Source organism: Castor canadensis, chromosome 17, assembly GCF_047511655.1.
Source record: "Castor canadensis chromosome 17, mCasCan1.hap1v2, whole genome shotgun sequence".
In the NCBI taxonomy this organism is placed as follows: Eukaryota; Metazoa; Chordata; class Mammalia; order Rodentia; family Castoridae; genus Castor; species Castor canadensis.
This window is the reverse complement of record NC_133402.1, coordinates 12,124,525-12,148,463: the sequence shown is the minus strand read 5'-3', so window position 1 is coordinate 12,148,463 and position 23,939 is coordinate 12,124,525. Positions and strand designations below refer to the sequence as shown.

The following is a 23,939-nucleotide window of genomic DNA, read 5'->3' as shown; positions in this document are numbered from 1 at the left end:
GTCAGAAATGCAAAAATAGTGACACTGATTCAGCCTGATGACTGATTCTGCCACCTGGAACTTCACAGTTGTCGGTTTCTCTTCTGAAGACTTGCTACTGAGCTTTTTCTCTGATTCTGGAGGGATTTCCCCCGTGCTGCCCGTACATTCTTTCTTCTTCCTAAGTCACTGGACTCTGCAGACTTACTTAAATAAATTTACTTATTGTGAGCCACAGGAAGACATGTGCAGAGAGACCCGGTATCTACATGCATGTATAAACATCAGTGAAGCAAGGATGCTTCAGCTACTTATTCTTAGCACCTGGTGACAGCTTCGTACTTTCTGTTATCGTCCATTTCTTGCTTAAAATATTGGTCGCAACCTTTAAATTGATTTGAAGTCTCACCAATGGGTTTTCCGCCTGGTTGGAAACATCTCAGTTATCCAAAAGATAATTTCTTTTTTCAAGACAGAATTTCCCAGTATAGTCCAGGTTGGCCTCAAACTTGGGATCCTCCTGCCTTAGCCTCCCCAGGGCTGGGCTTAATCTTTCTACAGCACATCCTAAATAATCTCTAGACTGCTTGCAATATGCATCACCACTCCCAGACTCCACAGTTAACTTCTGCTGCTTGCAATTGTGTGTGAAAACATCCAAAATGAGCACCTGTAAATGGAACCATACAACTTTTTCTCTTGAACGATGCTCTTTTTCCAGCACTAGGACAAGCTCTGTGAGCAAAAAGCCCCAGAATGGTGGTTGTAAAGAGCCAAGTCAAGATCACAGACAAAGAGTCAGAACTTTCTCTCCCCACAGCATCAAAAAGTCACTGGTGGTGACATGACCACCTTTACGTACCCACTAGTGTCTAAACTAAGGGTCAGCTGACCTTCGATCAAGCCTAGCTCAATGGCAGTTTTTGTATGACTCTGAGCTAAGGATGACCTCTAGGTTTTTAAGTGATTTGGGGAAAAACAATAATATTTCATGATGTGGAATTATTGCATAAAATTCAAATTTTGGTGTCCACATCTGAAGTTTAAATGAAACAGCAAAATATTTGCCTATGGCAGCTTTGGGGCTTTACCTTTGGGTACAGAAGTAGAGTTAAGTACAGACTGAATGCAACGGAGACCAAATGACCTACACAAATTGCAACACAGTTGTCCCAGTTGTCCCCTCAGTGTCCATGAGTGACTGGTTCTAGGACCCCCGTGGATACTTTTAAAATCCTCAGATGGCCAAGTCCCTTACAGAAAATGGTGTGTTTGCACTTAATCTTTCTACAACACATCCTAAATAATCTCTAGACTACTTGCAATACCCGATACAATCTAAATGTGTTAAGAGTTGTTATACTGCATTGTTTAGGAGCCATGCTGAGAAAAAAGTCTGGGGTGCGAGTGGAGCTTAGTGGTAGAGCACTTGTCTGGCATGTGTGGTCCCTGGGTTTGACCCCATTCATCACACACAAAAGAACAAGAGAGAGAGAGAGGTGGGAAGAGTGAGGAAGGGAGGGAGGGAAGAAAGGAAGGGAGGAAGGGAGGGAATGAAGGAAAGAGGGAGGGAGGGAGGAAGGAAGGAAGAGACGGAAGAAGGGAGGGAGGAAGGAAGGGAGGGTGTATGTGTTCAGTAGAAACACGTTTTAAAAAATGTTTTAAATCTGCAGTGGATAGAATCTGTGAATGCAGAGTCCAGGGTTATGGAGGGTCACAATGTTTACCATCTAGCCGGCACAGAAAGTCTCTTCACCCCCTGATCTAGGCGGGTAAGGCCCCTGCTCTGAAGGAGCTTACCATCAACGGAGTTAGACAGTTCCCAGGCAACCAAATCAAGTCAAGGACAACAAACATTAAACTGCACAGGGCGGAGAGAGCAGGTCAGGAAGTCAGAAATCGAAGAACTCCTTGAAAAAGAAGAGGTGGGGGCTTCCAGGAGAGCCGAGGCTGGAACCTTTGCCAATTCCTGAATTCCCATGTAGAAGGGGTTCAGAGACAATGGTCAGGACTGGGGGCTTGCATTTTCCTTTATAGGAGAGGGCAACTGTGCACATCCCATAAAGGGAATGGGGGAGCTAGAGCTGTGGGGGCCTAGCAAGCATGAGGCCCTGAGTTTAAACCCCAGTACAGCCAAGAAAAAAAAAAAAAAAGGAAAGACAAAAAGAGTGAGGGAAATGGAGGAATGGATCTGCCACAAAGGGAATGTAATAAGTTTAGGCAGAAAGGAATAAAGGAGAAGGGGGTACAGGATGCAGGAGCGAATGATAACAAGAGTATCAACAATAATGGCAGCAAACATTCATAGGTCATCATCTCATTGACTCGTCTTGACTGCCATGATGAGGGAGGGGTATATTAACCCACCTTACTAATGAGTAGATGAAGGCACTGTGTGTGTCGATCTACATGGATCAGGGAGCCAGGGGTGCATGTTATAGACTGGAGAGAAATGAGATTCCGGGCAGATTATGGAGAATGGGGAAGATGAGGGAAAAGATATTAAACTCCAATTACAGAGTTAAAAAAAGTCAGGCACATTGGTGGACAGCTGTAGTCCCAGCCACTCCGGAGGCTAAGCAGGAAGATCCCTTGGGCCTGGGAGTTCACGGCCAACTTGGGCAACATAGCAAGATCCCATCTCAAAAGCAGGCTTCACCTCCCCTCAGATAGTCACAGTATGCATCAGCCTGTTCCCCAGAGAGTCCTGCAGCTGGGTGGGGGCTGTAGCTCAGTGCTAGAGTGCTTGCTTAGCACTGGGTTCGATCCCCAGCACTGCAGAAATAAATAAGTAAAAACCTTCCTACAGCTGCATCCCTAAGTTTTATCCAATAATGTCCAAATTTACTGACTACCATCCTGCCTCTTTTTCTTCGAAAACCTATTAACAGCTGCTATTCCTGGGAGCATAATTTAGAAAATGCTGCCTTCGAGAACCGCAAACTGCTGCAGGGCCTTCTATTTTAAACCCTGCCTGTTACGCTCCTTTGGGGTACCATCAGGGCTCTGAACCCTAGCAATGCGTGCCAGGCCACCAAGTAATCACACACAGAGGAGTCTGGTCTGCTAGCCAGCTCCATGCTGCCTTGTTATATTTTTAGATAACAGAAATAGCAGCTGAACAAACGCTGTAAATCCAGACACCTGATTCCAGCCCCACAGAGGCCCAAGTGGTTTCTCTTCCAAGGCCAATTTTAGAAGCTTCTTAGCTGCTTGTCCAGTGTGTCAACTTCCCTTCAGGAAGTGATGCCATGTTCCTCGTTGCTTAGGAGTCAGATATGGGATTCAGCCAATGCGTGTTGAATTGGTGTGGTGTGCCAGTCCCTGTGTGAACAGCCTTTTCTTCAAAAGGAAGATCTGTTGACCGAGCAGATTCATAGTCCTCACCCATAGGTGACATGGCTGTGACCCTGAGCCTAAAATATAAATACGTAGTGACATTTTTAGTTTGCAGAGTAGCAAAGTGGGTCACCAGCAAGTGCTGAATTGACCCTCCTCTCAGCTTGAATCAACCCCAAGAGATCTGGTTGAGGCTTTTTAGAGAGTCAGTAAAACATCAGACATTTGGTATCAAAAGAAGACATCTGGATAAATGAGTGGCCCTGTGGGTTCCTGATTTTCAAGCATAGCCATTCACGGGACCAGGTTTCACTTGAAATCATTTTAAGCTCTCAAGATCATTTTCTGAACTGAAAAAACTCCTGAAAACTAATAGCATTCTTTGTTCTCAAAAAAACGTGGTGATGCCAGGCGCCAGTGCCTCATGCCTATACTGCCAGCTATCAGAAGGCAGAGCTCAGGAGGACCTCAGTTCGAAGCCAGCACTCAGCAAACAGTTTGTGAGACCCTGTCTTGAAAATACTCAACACAAAACAGGGCTGGTGGAGTGGCTCAAGTGGTAGAGCACCTGCCTAGCCAGTGTGAAATCCTGAGTTCAAATCTCAGTACTGTAAAAACAAACAAACAAAAAAAGTGGTGAATTAAAGATTGAATTCTGCTGCTTCTTCAGGAGTGCCTGCAGATGATGGAGAAAAGAAATGTGGGTCTCCATGGAAAAGCCCTCTGTCTGGGGATCACCTCTGGAGGTCATCGGAGTCTGGTCCCTCATTGTCTTTGAGCTTATGTGGTCACCACACCATAGGTAGTTATGAACTAAGAATCATGTAGAAAAAATTTCTATCCACATGCAAATTCTGTCCTGTCTTACAGAAGTCCAGTCAGCTTCTGTCATGGAAACATCAAAGGACCTTCCTTTGTACATTCCCTTCAGTCCTCTTGCTCTATCGAGACTGTTCTTCAGGTGCTTCTGAACAGTTACACCTACTCGGTTTTCTTATTCAGTGGAATACAGTCTTCAACACGTATTCATTTTTGTATCTTTGTGACAGAATTTTACCTTTTTCTGAAAATTATCTTTTCATAATATTATAGGAAGATAATTATTTTCAGGGCTGGCAGAGTGGCTCAAGTGGTAGAGCGCCTGCCTAGCAAGCATGAGGCCCTGAGTTCAAACCCCAGTCCACCAAGTGTTATAGCTTGGATCTGGACTGTTCCCCAAAGGCTCAGGTGTCAAACCTTTGTCGCCAGCCTGTGGTGGAACCTTTAAGAGGTGGGGCCTAGTGGAAGGAAGTTATGTCATGGAGGAGGAGGGCTCCTGTAGGGAGATTGGGACTCAGGCCACTTCCTGCTTCCCAGCTGCCATGAGGTGAACAGTTTGGCTTTACCTCACACTCCTGCCATGGTGTTCTGCCTTGCCATGGACCCAAAACAATGAAGCCCACAACCATAGGTGGAAATCTCTGAAACCACGAGTGAAAATAAGACTTCACTCCTTTAGGCTGCTTCTCTTGGACATTTAGTCACAGCAACAGAAAACAGACTAACACCCAGTATCTCAAGTGTTCCTTTGTCTCCTACCCCTTAGCCCATTGGAACTATGGGTAAATTTCTGTTTGCTTGTTTACTTTGCAGCGCTGGGGATTGAACTCAGGGCCTCACACTTTCTAGGCAAGTGCTGTACCACTGACCTACATCCTCAGCCCTGCTGTGGGTGAATTTGTATGGCAGCTGACACATTGTCACACAGCCAGCTGTTTCTGTAGGAAATGTATTAGTTAATGGATAACTGCCTTTTCTAAATACAGTTTATTGTGTTTCCTTTTTTGCAGGAAAAGGAACAAAATTATTGGAGAGGCCGGTCCACTAAATACAGTTTATATGCATCTCTCTGTCCATGACAAAATTCTGAATAATGTCCCACATAATAATAACAATATCAGTGTCTTTTGTAGTCAGTTAAGGATGGCTGATCTAGGGCAACAGGAAAGCTTAACAGGGGTTAAGCTTTCTTTTCTTAGGGACAATTACAGCTTTACGATTTCAGATTAATTATTTATCTTACTGAGAGCTTTCAGTTGTTGGCTATCATGGTCAGGTAGAAAAAATCCTTTATTAGAAAAAAAAAGAAAAAGAGGTTTTTTGTTTTGTTTTGTTTCGTTTTTTTAACTTAGCTTTTTTTCTCCTTTCCTTTTTTTTTAATATATAGGACAAGTGGGTTACTCCCCAGCCCTTTGGAGAATCCTCTTCCCTCTGGGTTGGGGATTTCTAATCCACTGAAAAGGGAGGAACGGGCTGAATGTATTAAGCGTGGCTTGGGACCCTGATGTACAGTCAGACATAGGAATCCCACAGGACTAGATTGTCCCCAGCATGAACCATTTTTTTCCCATGCCCTGCAGAAGTGATAAAAGCAACTGAGCACAAATGCAGACAGCTGCATACACACACTGTACTCCTCAAAGAAATCCTCAAGGAAATAAGAGGACCACCCCCTCATTTTCAGGAATACCTGATTTGCCAGTATACCTTTATACCAAGAAATTTAAGAACATTACAGGAAGAATGATCAATGAATTCTTTCTCCTCCTCCCCCCCCATCAAAAGAAATGCTAATTTCCTAATCCCAGCTGCAGGAGGCACAGATGGGAAGGTCAAGGTTCAAGGCTAGCCTGGGCAAAAAGTTAGTGAGGTAGGAGGATTATAGTCCCAGGCAAAATCTAGAAACTGTACCTGAAAAACACTAAAAGCAAAAGGACTAGGGGCGTGGCTCAAGTGGTAGAGAACCTGCCTAGTAAACTGGAGGCCCTGAGTTCAATTCTCACACACATGCACAATGCTAATTTCAGTTTGCAAAAACTGAGATGTCCTTTGTAACATGAGATACTTTATTCTGCTGGTCTCTTTCACTGTTTCCTGCGCACTTCTGGAGGTGAGCATAAAGAAGAGCCAGGTGGTCCCCAGAAATGGAGAATGTTCCAGAGAAACTCCAGATCCCCTCCTTTGGGGAAGCACAGCCAGGGCTGACAAGTGCAGGGATTTCTGGCCCTCCACCTGAAGCATTTCCTTTGTTATGAGTGGGAGTGATAATTTCTTCCTCACTCCAATTTGAAGCCAGTAGAAACTTTCTGGGCTGGAATGCCTGGAGGAAAATAAAGCCATTTTGCATGGAGAGGTTTCTTGATGCTTTGGGAAGCTCCTAATTGTATTTCGTCTGGCTTCATCCTGAGCACGTCCAACAGTTTGGATTACCAAACTTGTGTTTGTGAACAGAAAACCATGAGAAACCTGCAGGAAATGAGAACAGAAACCTAGGGACAGAGATGAAGAAGGGACAGGGACGTTCTTTGCACTAGAGAATCTGCATCTCAGGTTTAGGGCTGGGAGCCCAGCTCAGTGGTGAGGACATGCTAGCTTCTGTTATCATGAATAGATAAAATGTGGCCTTTCCCTAAATGGAATATTATGTAAGCACGGAGGCTTACCACCGTAATCCTAGATACTCTGGAGATGGAGATTGGGAGGATGGTGGTTTGAGGACATTTTGGGACAGTTAGCAAGATTCATCTCAACCGATAAGAAGCTGGGTGTGTAGTGTACACCTGTCACCCAGCCCTGTGGGAAGCATAAATAGGAGGACTGTGGTCCAGGGTGGCCCTGGCATAAAAACAAGACTTTATGTAAAAAATAACTAAAAGCAAAAGTGGTTGGGGGTGTGACTCAGGTGGTAGACCACCTGCCCAGCAAGCACAGGACCCTGAGTTCAAACCCCACTATCGCCGAAAGGAGAAGGAATGACGCTCTAATGTGTGCTACAACTCAGCTGAACCTCGAGAACCTGCTAATGAAACAGCAGACCAAAAGGTCACATGTTGTATAAAATATCCTGATAGGCAAATACAGAAAGACAGAAAGCAGTAGCTGCCAAGGACTTGGGGTTCACGACATGCTACCCCAAAATATGGCACCATGGGATTTGGGAAAACAGCAGAAAGATGGAGGTCACTCTGACTTTCTCACACTGTTCCCTGCAGTTCCCTCGTGACAGGTGTGGTGTTTTACGCCCAAAGGAAAGCGATGTCACACAGGACACTAAGAAGAACTTGAATAAGCAAGCTTGTTAAGTCCCCCTATTGTGTTAAAATCATGTCACACCTCTTGATCAATCCACCATACTTCCTCCAAAAGAATCTTCAGGTTTCCCCGGTTTGGGGGGGTTTGCTTCTGAATGTTCCCATTGATATAAAACTTGTACAGGTTGACCATCCCTAACCTGAAAAATGCAAAATTCAAAATGCTCAAAAACCTGAAATCTCTGACCACTGATATATCATGCCACAAGTAGAAAATTCCATACCTGCCAGCTGATGGGTCACTGTCAAAACAGAGGGGCACTAAAAGTACTGTATATAATTACCTTCTGGCTATGTGTATCTTGTATGTAAAACACAAATAAATTTAGTGTTTAGACTTGGGTTCCATTCCAAGGATATCTCATTTGATAGATACAGATATGTAAATATATGCAAATGTTCCAAAAACCTGAAAGACACCTGAACACTTCTGCTCCCAAATATTTCAGGTAATACTCAATCTATATTAAATAAATTTGCTATGCTCTTCTCTTTTTAATCTGCCTTTGGTTCTGGGGCTTTCAGGTGTGAACCTAGCGATAGGTGAAGGAAAGAAACCACCTTGTCTTATACAAGGACATGGGGACGAACTGCTTAATGGGTCCAGGCTTTCCTTTGTTGGGCAAGAAACGTCTCTGAACTAGAAAGAGGCAATGCTTGTACAACCCCGTGAATGTACTATTAATGCCACCTCGTTGTATGCTTGAAAGCAGCCAGTGGTTAAGTGAGCCTTACCTGAATTATTATTTTTTTCATTTATTATTATTTATTCATTTATTTTGGTGGCACTGGGGTTTGAACTCACGACCCCACGCTTGCTAGGCAGGCACTCTACTACATGAGCCACTCCACCAGCCCTTTCTTGTGAAGGTTTTTTTTTTTTTGAGATAGGGTCTCCCAAACTATGTGCCTGGGCTGGTTTTGAACCGTGATCCTCTTGATCTCTGCCTTCTGGTAACTAGGATTATAGGCGTGAGCCACCGGTGCCCAGCTTGACCTCCATTTCTTTTTTTTTTTTTTTTTTTTTAAAGATCTCTGTCACAGGAGAGAAGATGTATAAAGCCAGCCTTGCCCCAGCTCTGGGTGAGCATCTGAGAAGCTGCAAAGCCCTGCTCTAAGGCAGAACTGATCCCTAGGAAAACAGGCTCTCAGCTCCTGGAACCCAGCACGGCCGCTGCGGGGGGGCCCCAGCTGGCTGCTCCTCAGAATGTAGTTTGCCCTGGTTGTAACCAGCAGGATGGGCTCCAGGGACGCCCTCACTAGGCCTATTTAAAGGGGGATGAAGATGGATGGCTCCTACAGCAGTGGACACAGGCCTCTAGTATTTACATAGAACCGGAAACACAGAGTAGGTGACCTGCTCTCACCCTGGCATGCCGGGCACAGAAACAACCAAAGGAAACCAAAATGGACAGAATTTCAGCACTTTTGATCCCTGTCAAAATGATGGCCACTCTTAAGTTACCTGCTAAGAGCATTTCCCTTGTGGAGGAAGATCTGGACAAATCTTCAGCTCTCAGATATCTCAAAGTCCTCCTAGACTTGAGGGGACTGCTATGGACTATGTGTTTATGTACCATCTCCCCCAATCCATACTATGAAATTGAACCCCGAAGTTAGATGAATTAGGAGGTGAGGGCTTTGGAAAAGGGATGAGTGTCCTGAGGTTAAAACCTTCATGAATGGGACCACTGTGCCTGGATTCCAGGCCAGGCACAGTGGCTCATGTCTATAATCCCAGCTGCTCAAGAGGTGGAAATCTGAAGGATAACAATTCAAGGCCAGCCTGGGCAAAAAGTGAGCAAGACCCCATCTCAACAAACAAACCAGGTATGATGGCATACACTTGTCATTCTGGCTATCTGGGAAATGTAGGTGAGAGGATTGAGGTCCAAGACTGATGACAGGCAAAAAAAAAAAAATGAGACCCTATTTTTTTTTTTTTGGTGGGATCAGGATATGAACTCAGGGCTTCCCACTTGCTTCAAGCTTACAAAACAGGTGCTCTACTGCTTGATCTATACCTCTGGTCCAGAGACCCTACTAAAGTGGAAAAAGGGGCTAAGGGGGCATGGCTCAAGTGGTAGTATGCCCACCTGGCAACATGAGGCCCTGAATTCAAACCAAAAAGAAGAAGAAGAAGAAGAAGCTGGGCATGGTGGTGCATGCCTGTAATCCTTGCTATGTGGGAAGCAGAGATAGATGGGTCATGGTCCAAGTCCAGCACAGGTAGGAGATCAAGATCCTGTTTGAAAAATAACTAAAGCAGAAAGGGCTGGGGGCGTGGCTCAAATGGTAGAGCACCAGCCTAGCAAGTGCAAGGCCCTGAGTTCAAGCCCCAGTGCAGCCAAAGAGAGGGAGAGGCAGGGATGGAGAGAGAGAAGAAGGGAGAGAGAGAGAGAGAGAGAGAACAAGATTGAGAGATTGATTCATGTAGTTGTGGCTGGAAATGGTCATTGGCTCCCAAGGTCCATTGTGACTGAAGGCTTGGTCCACCAGGTGGCAGTACTGGGAAGTGCTCAAGAACCATAGGGAGGCAGGACTTAGTGGGAGGTCTTTAGGCCATTGCTGGCCTGCCCTTAAAGAGAACTGTGACATGCTAGTGTGTGTGTGTCTGTCTGCCTGTCTCTCTCTCTCCCTCTCTGACTTCTTTGACTTTGTAAGTTCTCTCACACACACGCACTCCAGCCATGTGTGCCACCACCTGCCACCCTCACTAGAGGTCATCTGATCTTGGATTTTGAACCTCTAAAACTGTGAGCTAAATGAACCTTTTCTCTTCATAAGCTAGCTGCCTCAGGTATTTCCTTGTAGTGATGCAAGTAGGACTTAATACACACATTTTTCTCCATACTAATAAAACCCCCCACACACGATGCAGTCATGCATACATATGTGACACTATACATCTACATACAGCTACATAGACATAGATGTATATCAAGAGAGAGAGTGAGAGAGACAAAAAGAGGGAGACAAAGACAGAGAATAGGTATTTTGTCTTACAAGTGAGATCCTATTTCAGACCTTTCCTGGATCTCATTTTCCTCCTTCCCTAAGACCTCTAAGACAACAATGACTCTCTAACATACTCCTTTTTAACAGCTGCATATCTTTTCACAGTGGATGAAAAATAACTTAACCAAGCATCTAGTAGGTCTTCATTGGTGTCCAGGTTTTTTGCACATAAGACTTTGTATACCACCATTTTGATTTCTTCTGGACAGAGTCCCAGGGCCTCTGGTTTCTCTTAAGGTTACATAAATCTTTCACCTTTTAATAAAGGATGGAGTCCCAGGAGTGAGAAGGCTGGGTCCAAGGCATATGAGTATTTTAAATTTTATTTTATTTATTTATTTTTGGCAGCACTGAGGTTTGAATTCAGGGCCTCACACTTGCTAGGCATGTGCTCTACCACTTGAGCCACTCCACCAGCCATTTTTTTGGTTGGGTATTTTTGAGACAGGGTCTTGGAAACTATTTACCCAGGCTGGCTTCAAACCACAATCCTCCTGATCTCTGTCTCCTGAGTAGCTGGGATTACAGATGTGAGCCACCATATCTGACCTGAAAATCTTGTATCCTGCAGAAAGCAGGAATGCTATCTAACCCCAGCATCAGTAATAAGCCATCTAAACCGATGGGCAAGCAATTCAGACCAACTGAGACTCTAGCTAACTTTCTTGTTCAGTTTGGTGATGCTGAAGGTTTACAAACACAATTAAATCATTTGCACCTCAGCTTCGTGGATTAACAGTCGCCCAGCCCAGTAACTATTGGTTGAGTGAGAAGCTTAAGTCGTGAATAATAGGTTAGACACTGGCATTGAACACTCAGATGAAGAGGACACTCAAAGTCTCTGTGGTCAGGGCCCCTGCAGGAAGACCGAAGCAAATAACTGCACTCAGTTTAGTCCAGAAAGCTTGATCTGACCCTATTAAGACTCATCTTCTCACAGGCCAGCAAAAACATGCCTGTAGCAAAACAATGAAATTAATCTTTTGCCAGCATTAAGCTAAGAGGTCAAAGCGTCCTGAATTTCAGAAAGACTGAATGCATCAACCTTCTGGTGCTTTTGTTTTACATAGTTGGAAACAGGATATGGTCCCAATAGACCTTAAGTCACCTGAAGACAAGGACTGCCCATACCTTATGCCAAGGGCTCCTATACTCTGCAGTTTAGCCCAATATCTTGTACAGAAGAAACCATCAGTAAATATGGATGGATGGATGGATGGATGGATGGATGAGTGGGTGGATGATTAATGGATGGATGATGGATGGATGAATGAATGAATGAAATGACTAATAGACGAAAGAACAACTTACATGTTTGGGAATTTAAAATGAGCAAAGTAATTCCTATCATGCAATATAGTCATTTTCCAATTTGGATTTTCTTGAACCTGTGCTAGTTTAGCTCCTCCCATCCAGCCCAGCAGGCATTTCTTACTACATATTGTCAGCTCAACTGAGCTGAACCTTAATAACTGTGAGTAGAAATGACATTTAGTGACATGTCTATGTCGGATGCCATGTTTTGTCAGTATTACCCTAGTTAACACTCGGGGGACTATGCCCATTTTACAGATGAGGCAACTGAGGTTTAATGAAGTTAGGCAAATTGCCCAATGTCACAGTGCTAGGAGGCAGCATTGTGAGGAAGGGAACACAGTCAGACAGAGAACTCCTTTAGGGAGAGGTCTGGGCCCGCTCTCTCTCTCTCTCTCTCTCTCTCTCTCTCTCTGTGCCTCAGAAACTAGCACACAGTAGGCACTCAAGCCTGCTGAGCAAAGGAATGATGAAGGAAAGAATGGATTGTATGGTAAGCCTCCTTGGGGAAGCTTGTGAGTGGTGGTCCGGAAGGCTACATCAAAAGACAGCCTCTACCAGTGCTGGCTTCCCGCCCATGTGCTCATCTAGGTAACAGGTGACTCACATGGAGAGCCACACAGCCCCAGACACTCAACACAACAGTCAACAAACCCAGGTTTCACTAAGCCCAGAGGAAAGAAGCAGGAAACAAAACAAAAGAAAAAGCTGGAGCATGGACTCTGGCCTTTAGACCTCCTCCTCCCTGCAGCTCACCTGAGATGGCATGCTCTCCTATCTTCACCTTTTGAAACTCTGCTTGGCAGACACTCCTCTTAGCTGTTGGCCTGGAGGTCCCAGTTGGATTTGATTTAGCATGCTTCTTGGTACTGCTATTAGGAGTTGTGGTGTTCTTCGTAGCTGCACTCCCTCTCCCCAGGTCTGTAAGCTTCTTGAGACAGGCCTGTGCCTCGCTTCTCTCCAGCCTCTGAGCTGTGCCAGGAACAACAGACACTGACAGGAACACAGGCCTATACTTACTAAGTGTATGACCTACAGCAGGCTTCTTAACCCCCCAAACCTCAGCATACCCAAGTCAAAAATGGGAACAGCAATTGTGCCCGTGTCATAGGACTGATGGAAGAATTGAATGAGCTTAAATTCATAGCTGAAACTCACTGACTGCTATTATTATTAATGTGTTTAATAATGAATCAGAGACAAAAATAGGTTCCATGGATTTTTTTCCTTCAATTAACATCTAAGGAGGAAACTCATAAAAAATGACACACCAAGTTAGGACACCTAATTCTAATTTTATTTTTTGATGGGGCTTGAACCCAGGGCCTCATACTAGCCAGGCAAGTGCTCTGCCACTTGAACCTCACCCTAGTCCTTTTGTATTTAGTTTATTTTTAAGATAGGGTCTTGGGCTTTTCCCCTTAGATTATAATCCGAGTACCTGAGGTTACAGATGTGTACCACCATGTCCAGCTGAAACTATCAGATCCTCTCATTCTTAATCCAGTGCCTCTAGCCCTATCATACCCTTCACACTCAAGGAAATTCCTGCCACTTACCCAAATGGAACTAATTAGGAAGGAACCAGGTCTATACCAAGTGACCCTTACACTGATCATGGCTTGTCCCTCTATGGTCTTAATTTCTACCCAGTAGTTAACATGTCATTTTAAAAACAAAACCAACTCATGTTAGTCACTTGATAAAAAGGCTACAGTTGTGTCTCCTGCTGGATAATGAACTCCAGACTTTTTTTTAACCACAACCTACAGGTCCTACATAGTCTGGCTCCTTTCTGATTCATCTCTACTCTCTTGCCCTAAATTACTAGGTTCCAGCCAACCTGGTCTTCTGTCTCTTCTTTAACACACCAAAGGCCTTTGAATTTATACTCTAGACCCTAGCAATGGCAAATGTCACCTCTGGGAGAAAGCAGCATTTCCTGACCATCAGATGGGAAATATGGCTCCCTAGAAATTCTCACGGAACACTTAAGATCTGAGCTGTATTTGTTTGCTGAGATATGCACTAATACTTTCTTCTCAGCTCAGGTTCTGACTTCCCCTAAACAGAAGCTCCATCTGAGCAGGGACTTGGCCTGGCTGGGTCCTGTATCCACAGCCCCTAGGACAGGGACACCTACTTACTGAATGAGTTAATGTGAGTGTGTGTGTGTGGGGGGGACCTTCATCTTTTCACTTTTGGCAATGCTGGGATTTGAACTCAGAGCCTCGAGTTCACAAGTGCTCTGCCACTGAGCTGCATCTCTGGCCCCCACACTTCACTTTAAATTTTTATAGTTTAGATGAACTTGAATTTTTTTTACAAAGTGCATGTCTTGCTTTTATAATAAGAAAAAGAAAGAATGCAAAACAAAGTAAAATAATAAAGTTAGCTTATCTAATCAAACTGATACAAATAATCCAAAACCTTCCCCCACGGTTTCTATTATATGGATTGCCAATAATTCCCGTTATTTCAGGCCCTGCGCTGTTTATTGAACTGAAACGTTGGCCAGTGTAATGGTTCCCTGGCTAGTGAGGATACATCCTCAGAATTTTAAATAACAGTCATCTCCCCTGAGCTTGTGGAAAGATTCCAGTCTTCTACTTCCAGAGCATGTATTTCTTCCTCGATGCCCTGCTTCTCTCAGCCTTCCTGCCCCCCGGGCCACCCTCTCCCCCACCTGTGCTGCCCTAATCTCCATCGTCCTTTAGGGCCCATTCAAATCTACCAACAAATGACCCTGGCAACACACACGTGTGCTTTTAGAAAGCTCTGTGCCTTTTCTAGAGGCACCTTGTCTTTGTGCCTCACTCAATTAATTACAGTTGGCTGAAAGCAATATTTTTATGTATCTCACCACACGGAAATGTCACCATACATTTTCCAACTGAGTTTTAAAAAAAAATTCACTGCTAGTGAGAAAATGCTGTAAAAAAAAATTCTGTGAAAGGTGCATAGGAGCAATTGCCTAGAATTTCTTTCAAATGAGAAAATACTAGATAGTTTTCAAGGGTGCAGAAGCTTTGCCTCGAGTGCATGAGGTCTGGAGTTCAATCCCCAACACTGCAAGAAATCAAACGGCAACAAGAGAAGTCTTTCCCTACGTGGACGTCAGTATATACACCATCATTATCCAGAATTTACAGCTAAATGCAGCAATGAAAAGCTGTGACCATCGAGTTTAGAATAATCTCTGCAAATACTGTTGAGTGCCTTCCGCTCAGGTTCTAGTGTGACAACCGCTCAGCACCGATCAATGCTCACAGAGTAAGGGGCCACACCTATGTTCCATCCTCCAAGAGCCCCCGAGTGCCAGACACTATTATTGTCCCCACTTTACAGATGACGCAGCTGACACACAGAGAGTTTCAGTGCTAGAATTTTTGTTGTTGTTGTTGTTGTTGTTGTTTTTTGGTGGGACTGGGATTTGAGTTTAGGGCTTTGCACTTGCAAAGCAGGCACTCTACTGCTTGAGCCACACCTCTAATCTCTAGTCCATTTTATTCTGGTTATTTTTGAAGATGGGGTCTCATGAACTATTTGCCCAGGCTAATCTCAAACCTCCATCCTCTCAATCTCAGCTTCCCAAATAGCTAGGATTACAGGCGTGACTCACAGCACTTGGCATTGGATTAAAATTTCACCTGATTTCAAAGTTGCCATTCTTTTCTGTACTATACTCTAGAACATCATGCATCTTCCACCTAAAAACTGCAGCTGAAATGAAGACTGCATTTAATACAACCTTAACTAAAACAAGCAGTTCTGCCATGTTTTTCCCCTTTTCAGTTCCTTTTAATTTATACATATTTAATGTTTAACATAAAACATTTAAGTATGTGTGGAGGTCAAACAGAGCATGCCCTCTTTCTACAATCCATTATTTTGAGTGTTCCCCCCAAAAAGCCACTTTAATCAAAAAATGCCTGGTTGTAGAGAAGAGTCTAGAGGTCAAAATTTACCAAGATCAAAGTTCAAAAGTGGAACTGTGCATTGGAGCTTTAAGAAAATTTCATACATGGTTAGGTGAAAGGGGGGCTATAGATTTGGGGATCCACACAAAAACAAATAAAACACTGGTCTTGCATTGACCCAGGAAGCAAACCTCAGAATATCTGATGGCTGGGGAGAGAAAGGATGAGAACACCCTTCTGTAGACTTTTAGCAGGTTTCTGCCTGGGACTCAGAAGTATAAAAATCTCAGGTGCTAACATGATATAAATTGGATGCTTGCTGTAATTTCCTTGTATAGCTAAAATTTTTCCTAATAAAATGGTAAGGAGAATTAAAAAGCTGTAAGAGAGTGATTAGGAAACTGCCCATCATAGCAGTTTCAGTCCTGGGTGTTGCTTTATGTAATTCTTTGCAAAGGTTAAAACTCAAGTTCCTTCTATAGATGTAGGAGTAAAATATTGGATGCTTACTTGCCACGAGCTCCACATACACTGTCTTAAACTTCCAATAAGCCAGAGGAAGGTACCTATTATTACCTCTATTGGGAGAAAGCAGGGGTAGAGTGAAGCTTAGAAATGTGTCTCAAGTCACATTGTCAACAAAGGGACAGGGCAAGGATTCAAATCAGAGCTTATCTGAATGCATATAGCTTTCTACTCTGCACAACTTCTACTCTGGGTGGACCCCACATTCTTCCAAGGCACTGTGAGCTGCAGAGCCCCACAGGGCTGCTGCATACTTATAAAACCACTGGCCAGCTCCTGGGACTCTCTCAACAGACATGGAAATGTTCCTAAAAAAAATCAAGGCAATAGTCTTCACGCTAAAAGCCTGGGTCCAACAGACCTGAGTGCAAACCCTGACTCTGCCACCTAATAGTCATATCACCCAACAAATCCGGTGTCTTCACCCATGCAAAGAGAGTCATAAAACCACAGGAGGCTGTTTTGGAGATTAAATGAGATGATGCATTTAAAGTTGTTACGATGTGTCAATCTATGCATAAAAAGCAGCTTTTGTTGACAGCATTTTGAGCTTGTAAGAAATAGACACCAACCAGCCCTGTGGTTATGCCAAAGCACCAAACCCAAGGATGTGGAAATGATGAAAGGGTAAGAAGGACTCAGCTTTAAAAAGCAGAGAGCAAAGGAAAGAAGGAAAGCACAACGGTACCTGTCATAGCAGGTGAGGAGCTAAGACGTTTGATTGTGATTTCAACTTGAAGTCCAAACACACAACACAGCTGAGCCATTCTAGGAAGATTTTTCTGAATTCATAGTTACAGCGCAGAATGAAACACACACACACACACACACACATTTTTCTTCCAGGTGAAGACAGGAAAGCAGCACATTTACAATACTTTAGCCCAACATAACACCGAGATTGGTGCTCAGCCCAATCACCCAGTGCCACCACAAGAATCTACAGGGTCCCAGACAAGGCAAGAGGGCCTTTGCCACCAACAGGCACTGGGGTGAGGGCAAGCCATGCCAGAGCAGGGGACACTAGGAAGCCCCTAGGGTTTGCAGGAACACCTGGTGACCGTGAGCCCTTGAGGCTACTTCTATACACTTGGATGACTTTCAGTTAGTGTACCTTATTCATTAAACCCAAAAATCATTTATCTGGAAATGTTGTGGGCACCAAAGCACCACGCAGAGAAGCAGTAAACACAGCCAGCCTGTCTCAGAGCCTCTTCTAGGGCTGTACCCAAACCAAGGACCAAGGAGAAAGGAGGAGAAGGGTGTGAATAGGACTAGCCACCCCTTACCCGTTCCCCCCTCCCCTCCAATCCAGGGGATTTCAGATGTGCCCTGAACAGCGGACACTCCCCCCACCCCTCTCCGGGGTCAGGGGCACTTTCCAGGTTGGCCCTATGGCTCTAGAGCCCCAGTGCTTCCCAACGCCCTAGCGCATCCCAAGCAAGTCGAGAAAGGATCAGAAAGGGTCCTCCTCCGGCAGCGGCGGGAAAGACCCCACTTCCTAGGTCCAGCTGCGAGCTGGCAGGTGTGGGACTCCCGAGTCCAACCCAGGCTCCAGCCTTAGCTCCCTGGCGATTTCCCGAGCCGCTTGGTGAAACCCAGCCCCGCGGGTCCCCCCTTTTGTTCGCGGGAAGAGCGCGGCGCCGCGCATCCCCGCGCGCAGAAAGCCGGGCTGCGGGGGCGCGTCCCTGGGTCCGCTCTCTGTGCTCTGCGCGCTCCGGGGACAACCGGCTCCAGAGCACGGGTCCCCAACTGCTCCCCCACCCCCGTCCGAGTACTCACTTCTCCCGAGTCCCTCCGCTTTCCATGCTGTCTCCTCCACCGCCCCATAGCGCCTCAGAGGCTTCTCAGCTTCCAGATGGGTGGACAAAGATTGCTTTAACTCCATCGCTGATCCCCGCACGCAGGTCGACGGGTCCCCCTTTTTACTCCATCCCCGCCACAGGCTGCAGGGAGGGAGGCGGCTCCAGTCAGCAGCGATTTAAGGGGCCGGACACTCGTGATGCTGCTGCTCCATCTCTTCCGCCGCCAGCGCCCGGGAGCGCAGACTGGTACCCAGGAGGGGGAGGGATGCAGGGCGCATGCGCAATGAGGCGAGAGGGGAAGGGGAGACTTGGGGGCTGGGTAGGGAGAAAAAGGGGCAGGTGGTAAACTTAAGAACAACAAACACAGCTAATATAAAACCAACCAAAGGAAGTAAGAAAGGCTCCTGTCCGAACTGTAGCCAGAGGCTATGCTTTTCATGGGTGGCTTGTGATCCATCAGCGGGATGGTAGGTTTTGAGTGGGTTTGGTGAGCCCGGCTCTCTGAAGGATCCATCTTTTTTTTCTGGGGGGCGGAGGAGGGGTGGAACTGGGATTTGAACTCAGGTCTTCGTGCTTGCAAAGCAGGTGCTCTACCGCTTGAGCCACACCTCCACCCTGATGGAACCATCTTTGTGGGCATATCATGCACAAGCTAAGTGTATACCTTGATCTGTGGGTTCTGTATGCTTTTTGTGGGAATCTCTGTTGCTTGCATGCGTGTGCATAATTTTAATATGAAATGGGACAGTGAGTGCCTGTGTTGATTTCCTATGTATTTGCATTGGAGAGAGGGAGGAGAGGGAGAGGGAGGGAAAGGGAGGGAGGAGAAGCAGAGGGAGGGAGAGAGAGAGAGAGAGAGAGAACATTTTTGACACCGGAACCACAAAGCTGTTTGGAACATGGGACTTTACTTTTCAGAAACCTGGAGATGAATCTTACTGACAAAAAATGGCAATGTTAAAAATACAAAATAAAGTCACTACATGGACCAGAATCAGTACTATTACTGAGCGACAACCAGGAACAAAACAATCCCTGGTTACTCTGTGAATTCCCACTTACTCTTGTTTTACAGAAGATGAAACTGAGCTGCAGAAAGATGATTTGCCCAAATTCCCACGTTTCTTGAATGGCCAGGTCAGCACTTGAATCAACATCCAGCCTCTTTCTTATTTTTCTTACTTCCTAGGCTGCAGTGATGTGGTTCTGTATCAGGAAGGGGGAACGCTTTGTAGGACAGGCTTGCTGGCTTCTTGTTTGTTGCTGTTTTGATGCTATCTGGGACAATTTTTGGAGTCCATTTGTCTTGGAGGTGTGAAACAGCCAAATTCTTTAAGAAAATGACTTATCCACTTAAAAAGTTATCACCAATATTGAACTTTGAAATAGCTCATGGAAGAAAGAGGAAATAGCATGAAAAAAATCATAAAATATTTAGACTAGACAACAATGAGGGTATCATATGTCAAAATGTGTAAGTTTTTGTTTTGTTTGGGTTTTGGTTTTGGTTTGAGATGGGGGCTTGCTATGTTGCTGAGCCTGGCCTTCACAGTCCAGGCTGAAGTCACCCTCCAGCCTCAACCTCCTAAGTGGCTGGATCTACAGCCACAGACTGGCTGTTGTGCCGGCTTCAAAACTGACAAGTTTTTTGTTGTTTTGTTTTTGGTGGGTCTGGGGTTTGGAGATGAGGTCTTGACAACTATTTGCTCAGGCTGGCTTTGAGCTGTGATCTTCCTGATCTCAGCCTCCCAAATAGCTGGATTACAGGCATGAGCCACCAGTGCCCAGCTCAAAACATAGGAGTTTTGATGTATGTAAATATGCAGCCTTAAACACTGCTATAGTTTGGATCTGGAATGTCCCCAAAAGTCCTTGTGTTAAAGACTTGGCCCCCAGAGTGGTGGTATTGGAAGCTGGTGGAAACTTTCAGAGGTGAGACATAGTGAGAGGTCTTCTGGTCACTGGCGGCATGCCCTTGAAGGGTATAGGAGACTCCAGCCCCTTCCTCTTCCTCTCTTTGAATGTCGGCCATAAAATGAGCAGCTTTGCTCCAGAATGTGCCCCTTCCCATGATCCACTGTCTCCCCACAAGCCCAAAAGCAATGGGGTCAACCAACCATGGACTGAAACCGCTGAGATTTGAGCCGAAATAAACCTTCACTCTTTATAAATTTATTATCTCAGATATTTTTGTTACAGTACAGGAAAGCTGACTTACAGGAGTGCGTTTATTAAAAGATGTAAGACTAGAAAGAAATGGGTTACATTTTTAACTCAAAAAGCTTTAAGAAAAACAGAACAGTTAAAACTTAAGTGAAACAGGAAAAATGAAATAGGGACAAGAACATAAATTAAGAAACTAGGAAACCACGAATCAATCGATCAAGCAATGGAGAAGACCAAAAAAATCCCAAGCTGAGTCCTCAGGAGGGAAAACCTCTCAAAGCTCATGAGAGTTCTTATTCATGAGCAATATTAACAAAGGAAGCTGGAGGGCAGATGGAGTAGATCTATTGGTAGAGCACTGCCTGCCTAGCAAGTTGAGGCCCTGTGTTCAAACCCCAGTACTACTGAAAGAAAAGGAAGGAAGAAAGGAAGGCAGGAAGCAGGAGGCCAGGTGCAGTGACTCACACCTGTAATCCCAGCACCTGGCAGGCTGAGGCAGGAGGATCATGACTTCCAGGTTAGCCCGGGATATGTAGTGCAACTCTGTCTTAATAATAATAATAATTATAAAACAATAATGCAGCAAAGGCCTGGGAATGCAGCTCAGTGGAAGAGCACTTGCCTAGCATGCATGTGCACAGTTCTGGGTTTGATCCCTAGCACTGCAAAGAAAAGAAATACAAGAAATATCACACTTGTGCTTTCACTTCCACTGCCATCCTCATTACAATTAGGGAATAAACAAGCGTGTCTATTATCCCCACTTCTAGTTAGATAAGAAAAATAAATGAGGCATAAGAATTGAACAAGAGCAGGGCTTGGTGGTGCACACCTGTGAGCCCAGCTACTCAGGAGGCAGAGGGAGAAGGATTGCTGTTTGAGGCAAAGTTAATGTGAGGTCCTATCTGAAAAACAAACAAAAGCAAAGGACTGGGAATGTGGCTCAAGTGGAAGAGCACCTGCCTAGCAAGTGTGAGATCCTGAGTTCAAACCCCAATACTGCCAAAAAAAAAAAAAAATCCACAGATAAGCTAATAAAATAAGCAAGAGAAAGGTTTTGAAAACAAGGTAAGCATAAAAGATTACAGGCTCACACCTGTAATCCTAGCTAATTAGGAGGCTGTTATTGGGAGGATCCTGGTTAATTTGAGAGATCCCATCTCAACCAATGATGGGGCACAGTAGTGCATGCCTGTCGTCCCAAGCTACATGGGAGGCTGAGATTGGGAGGATCACAGTTCCAGGCCAGCCAAAGGAAAAAGAAAGATTTGCAAGAACCCATCTTAATGGGAAAAAGCTGGGCGAGTGTGTATGTACCATCCGTCTCAGCTATAATGGAAAGCTTAATGTAGGAGATCACAGTCCAGGCAAGCTTGAGCACATGGCAAGGCCCTATCTACAAAACAACCAGGGCAAAAAGGGGCTGAAGGAGTGGCTGCAGTGGTAGAGAGCCTGCCTAGCAAGTGTGAGGCCTTGAGTTCAATCCCCAGGACTGCCAAAATAAAGAACAGTAATATTTTTATAACATTAGTAATTGAATTTAAAATACAGACATAACAGCAAAAAACTCGAGGAGATTACTAATTTACGTCACTTGGGACAATTAATGAATTTGGATTGCATTTGCTGAGCATGCCCAAGGGCCCAGGTTCAAATCCCAAGAACCCTCGAAAACGATGGAATGCATTTGCCATGTGAAGGCTAAAAAGAGTCAGTATCAAAAGGACGAAAAGTTTTCTTCAGTTCTGTCTCTGTTTTTCTCTTGTTGTTTTCAGCCCTCCAGTTGAAATCTCAATAGGGAATAGGAGCTTAAAATAAACCTTGATAAGCTGATCCTAAAATTCCATGGAAGAACAAAGCACCAGAGATAGACAAGACTGTGGAAGAAAATGAACAAGGTGGGGAGAACTTAACTACCAGCTATCAAAACACAGTGTAGAGCTGGCGGAGTGCCCACCTAGCAATCGTGAGGACCTGAGTTCAAACCCCAGTACCACCAAAAAAGAAAAAAATATATTGTAGAGCCTTAGGACACAAGAAAAACATCGAGAGCCCCGAAATAAACCCACACATTGTTGAAAGGTGATATATGGCAGAGGAGGTACACGAATGAGGACCAAAACGATAAACTACTCCATAAATGGGATGGAAATATTCACCTAACCAAATGGAAAGCAAAAATAAGGATTTCACGCTTGTACTAGGCTTTGAACTCCAGGCCTCATGCTTGCTAGGCAGGCGCTCTACCAGAGGCTGGCATGATAGGCACTGCCACCACGTCCAGCTTTTCCTGTTGAGATGAAGTCCCTCCCCACACTGTCTGGTTTCCAACTGTGATCCTCCCAGTCTCCACCTCCCAAGTAGCCAGGATTACTGGTGTGAGCCACCAGCTCTTGGCCATCATTCATGTTTTTAAAGACTAGATTCTACATATGAGGGAGAACATGTGATATCTGTCTTTCCAGTCCATTTTCTTGCAAAGGACACAATTTCATCCTTCTTCATAGCTGCGTAATACTCCATCGTGTACCCATATTCCAAGTTTTCTTTATCCATTCACTGGTTGATGGGCACCTAGGCGGATTCCATATTTTGGTTTCTGTGAATAGTGCTGCTATGAACACTTGTGTGCAGGTATCTCGATGATATGTTGACTCATTCTTTTGGGTACGTGCCCTGGAGTGGTGTCACAGGATCATATGGCAGGTCCATCTTTGCTCTTTTGAGGGGCCCCCATCCTGACTTCCATAGTGGCTGCACTAATTCCCATTCCCCCCAACAGTGGTTAAGGGACCCCGCCTCCCTCGGCGCCCCCATTTGTCACTGTGTTCTCGATGGTGGCCATTCTGAGTGAGGTGAGATGGGATCCCAGTGATGTTTTGATCTGCATTTTCTTTGTGGCTAAAGATGCTGAAGATTACTTCATGCATTTATTAGCCATTTGTCCTTTTTCTTTAGAAAACTGTTCAGTTTGTTTGTGCATTTATTAATTGATTATTTGGTTTTTGGTGTTTAATTTTTGGAGCTTTTTATAGATTCTGGATATTACTCCTTTATCAGATGAATAACTGGCAAAGATTTCTCCCGCTCTCTAGGTTTTCTTTTGATTCCGGTGGTTGTGTCCTTTGCTGTGCAGAAGCTTTTTCAGTTGGCGTAATCTTGTTTTCAATTCTTGTTCTTATTTCCTAAGCAATTGAGATACTATTCAGAAAAAGCATTACCACCAGGCGCCAGGGGCTCACGCCTGATCAGGAGGATAGCAGTTCAAAGCCAGCCCGGGAAAATAGTTCACAAGACCCTATTTCAAAAATACCCAACACACAAAAAAAGGGTGGTGGGATGCAAGAGCACCCGCCTAGCGAGTGTGAGGCACCCGAGTTCAAGCTCCAGTACCGCCAAGAAAAGAAAAAGAAAATCAACTATTTTAGTAGCTTGATTCCATGGCATTGTATTTTGACAATGTTGTGTAACCATCACCTTTATTTTATGTCAAAAAAATTCTCATCTTATTCTCAAAACTTCACACCCATTATGTAGCAACCCCAAATTCCCCCCTCCTTCCAGCTCCCAGCAACTGTAATGCTTTTTTCCCCCCATGGATTACCTCTTCTGGATGATTTAAGATGAACTGAATCATAGTATGTGACCTTTTGTGCCTCGCTGCTTTCCTTTGGACACTGTTTTTGAGATTCATCAACACTGTAGAACATATTCATTCCTTTTCGTGACTGAATAATATTCCA

The 23,939-nt window shown here is 44.7% G+C and overlaps 1 protein-coding gene across 1 annotated transcript in view; it reads right to left on the bottom strand.

Moving 5' to 3' along the window:
* Nucleotides 1-18,309, bottom strand: part of Bmerb1 (bMERB domain containing 1) — a 99,450-nt gene extending 81,141 nt beyond the window's left edge. Inside the window, exon 1 of the mRNA XM_074059310.1 lies at nt 18,008-18,309. Coding sequence (XP_073915411.1) covers nt 18,008-18,113 — 106 coding nt within the window. The 5' untranslated portion in view covers nt 18,114-18,309. The remainder of the gene's footprint in view (nt 1-18,007) is intronic.
* Between the last annotated feature and the right edge of the window lie 5,630 nt (nt 18,310-23,939).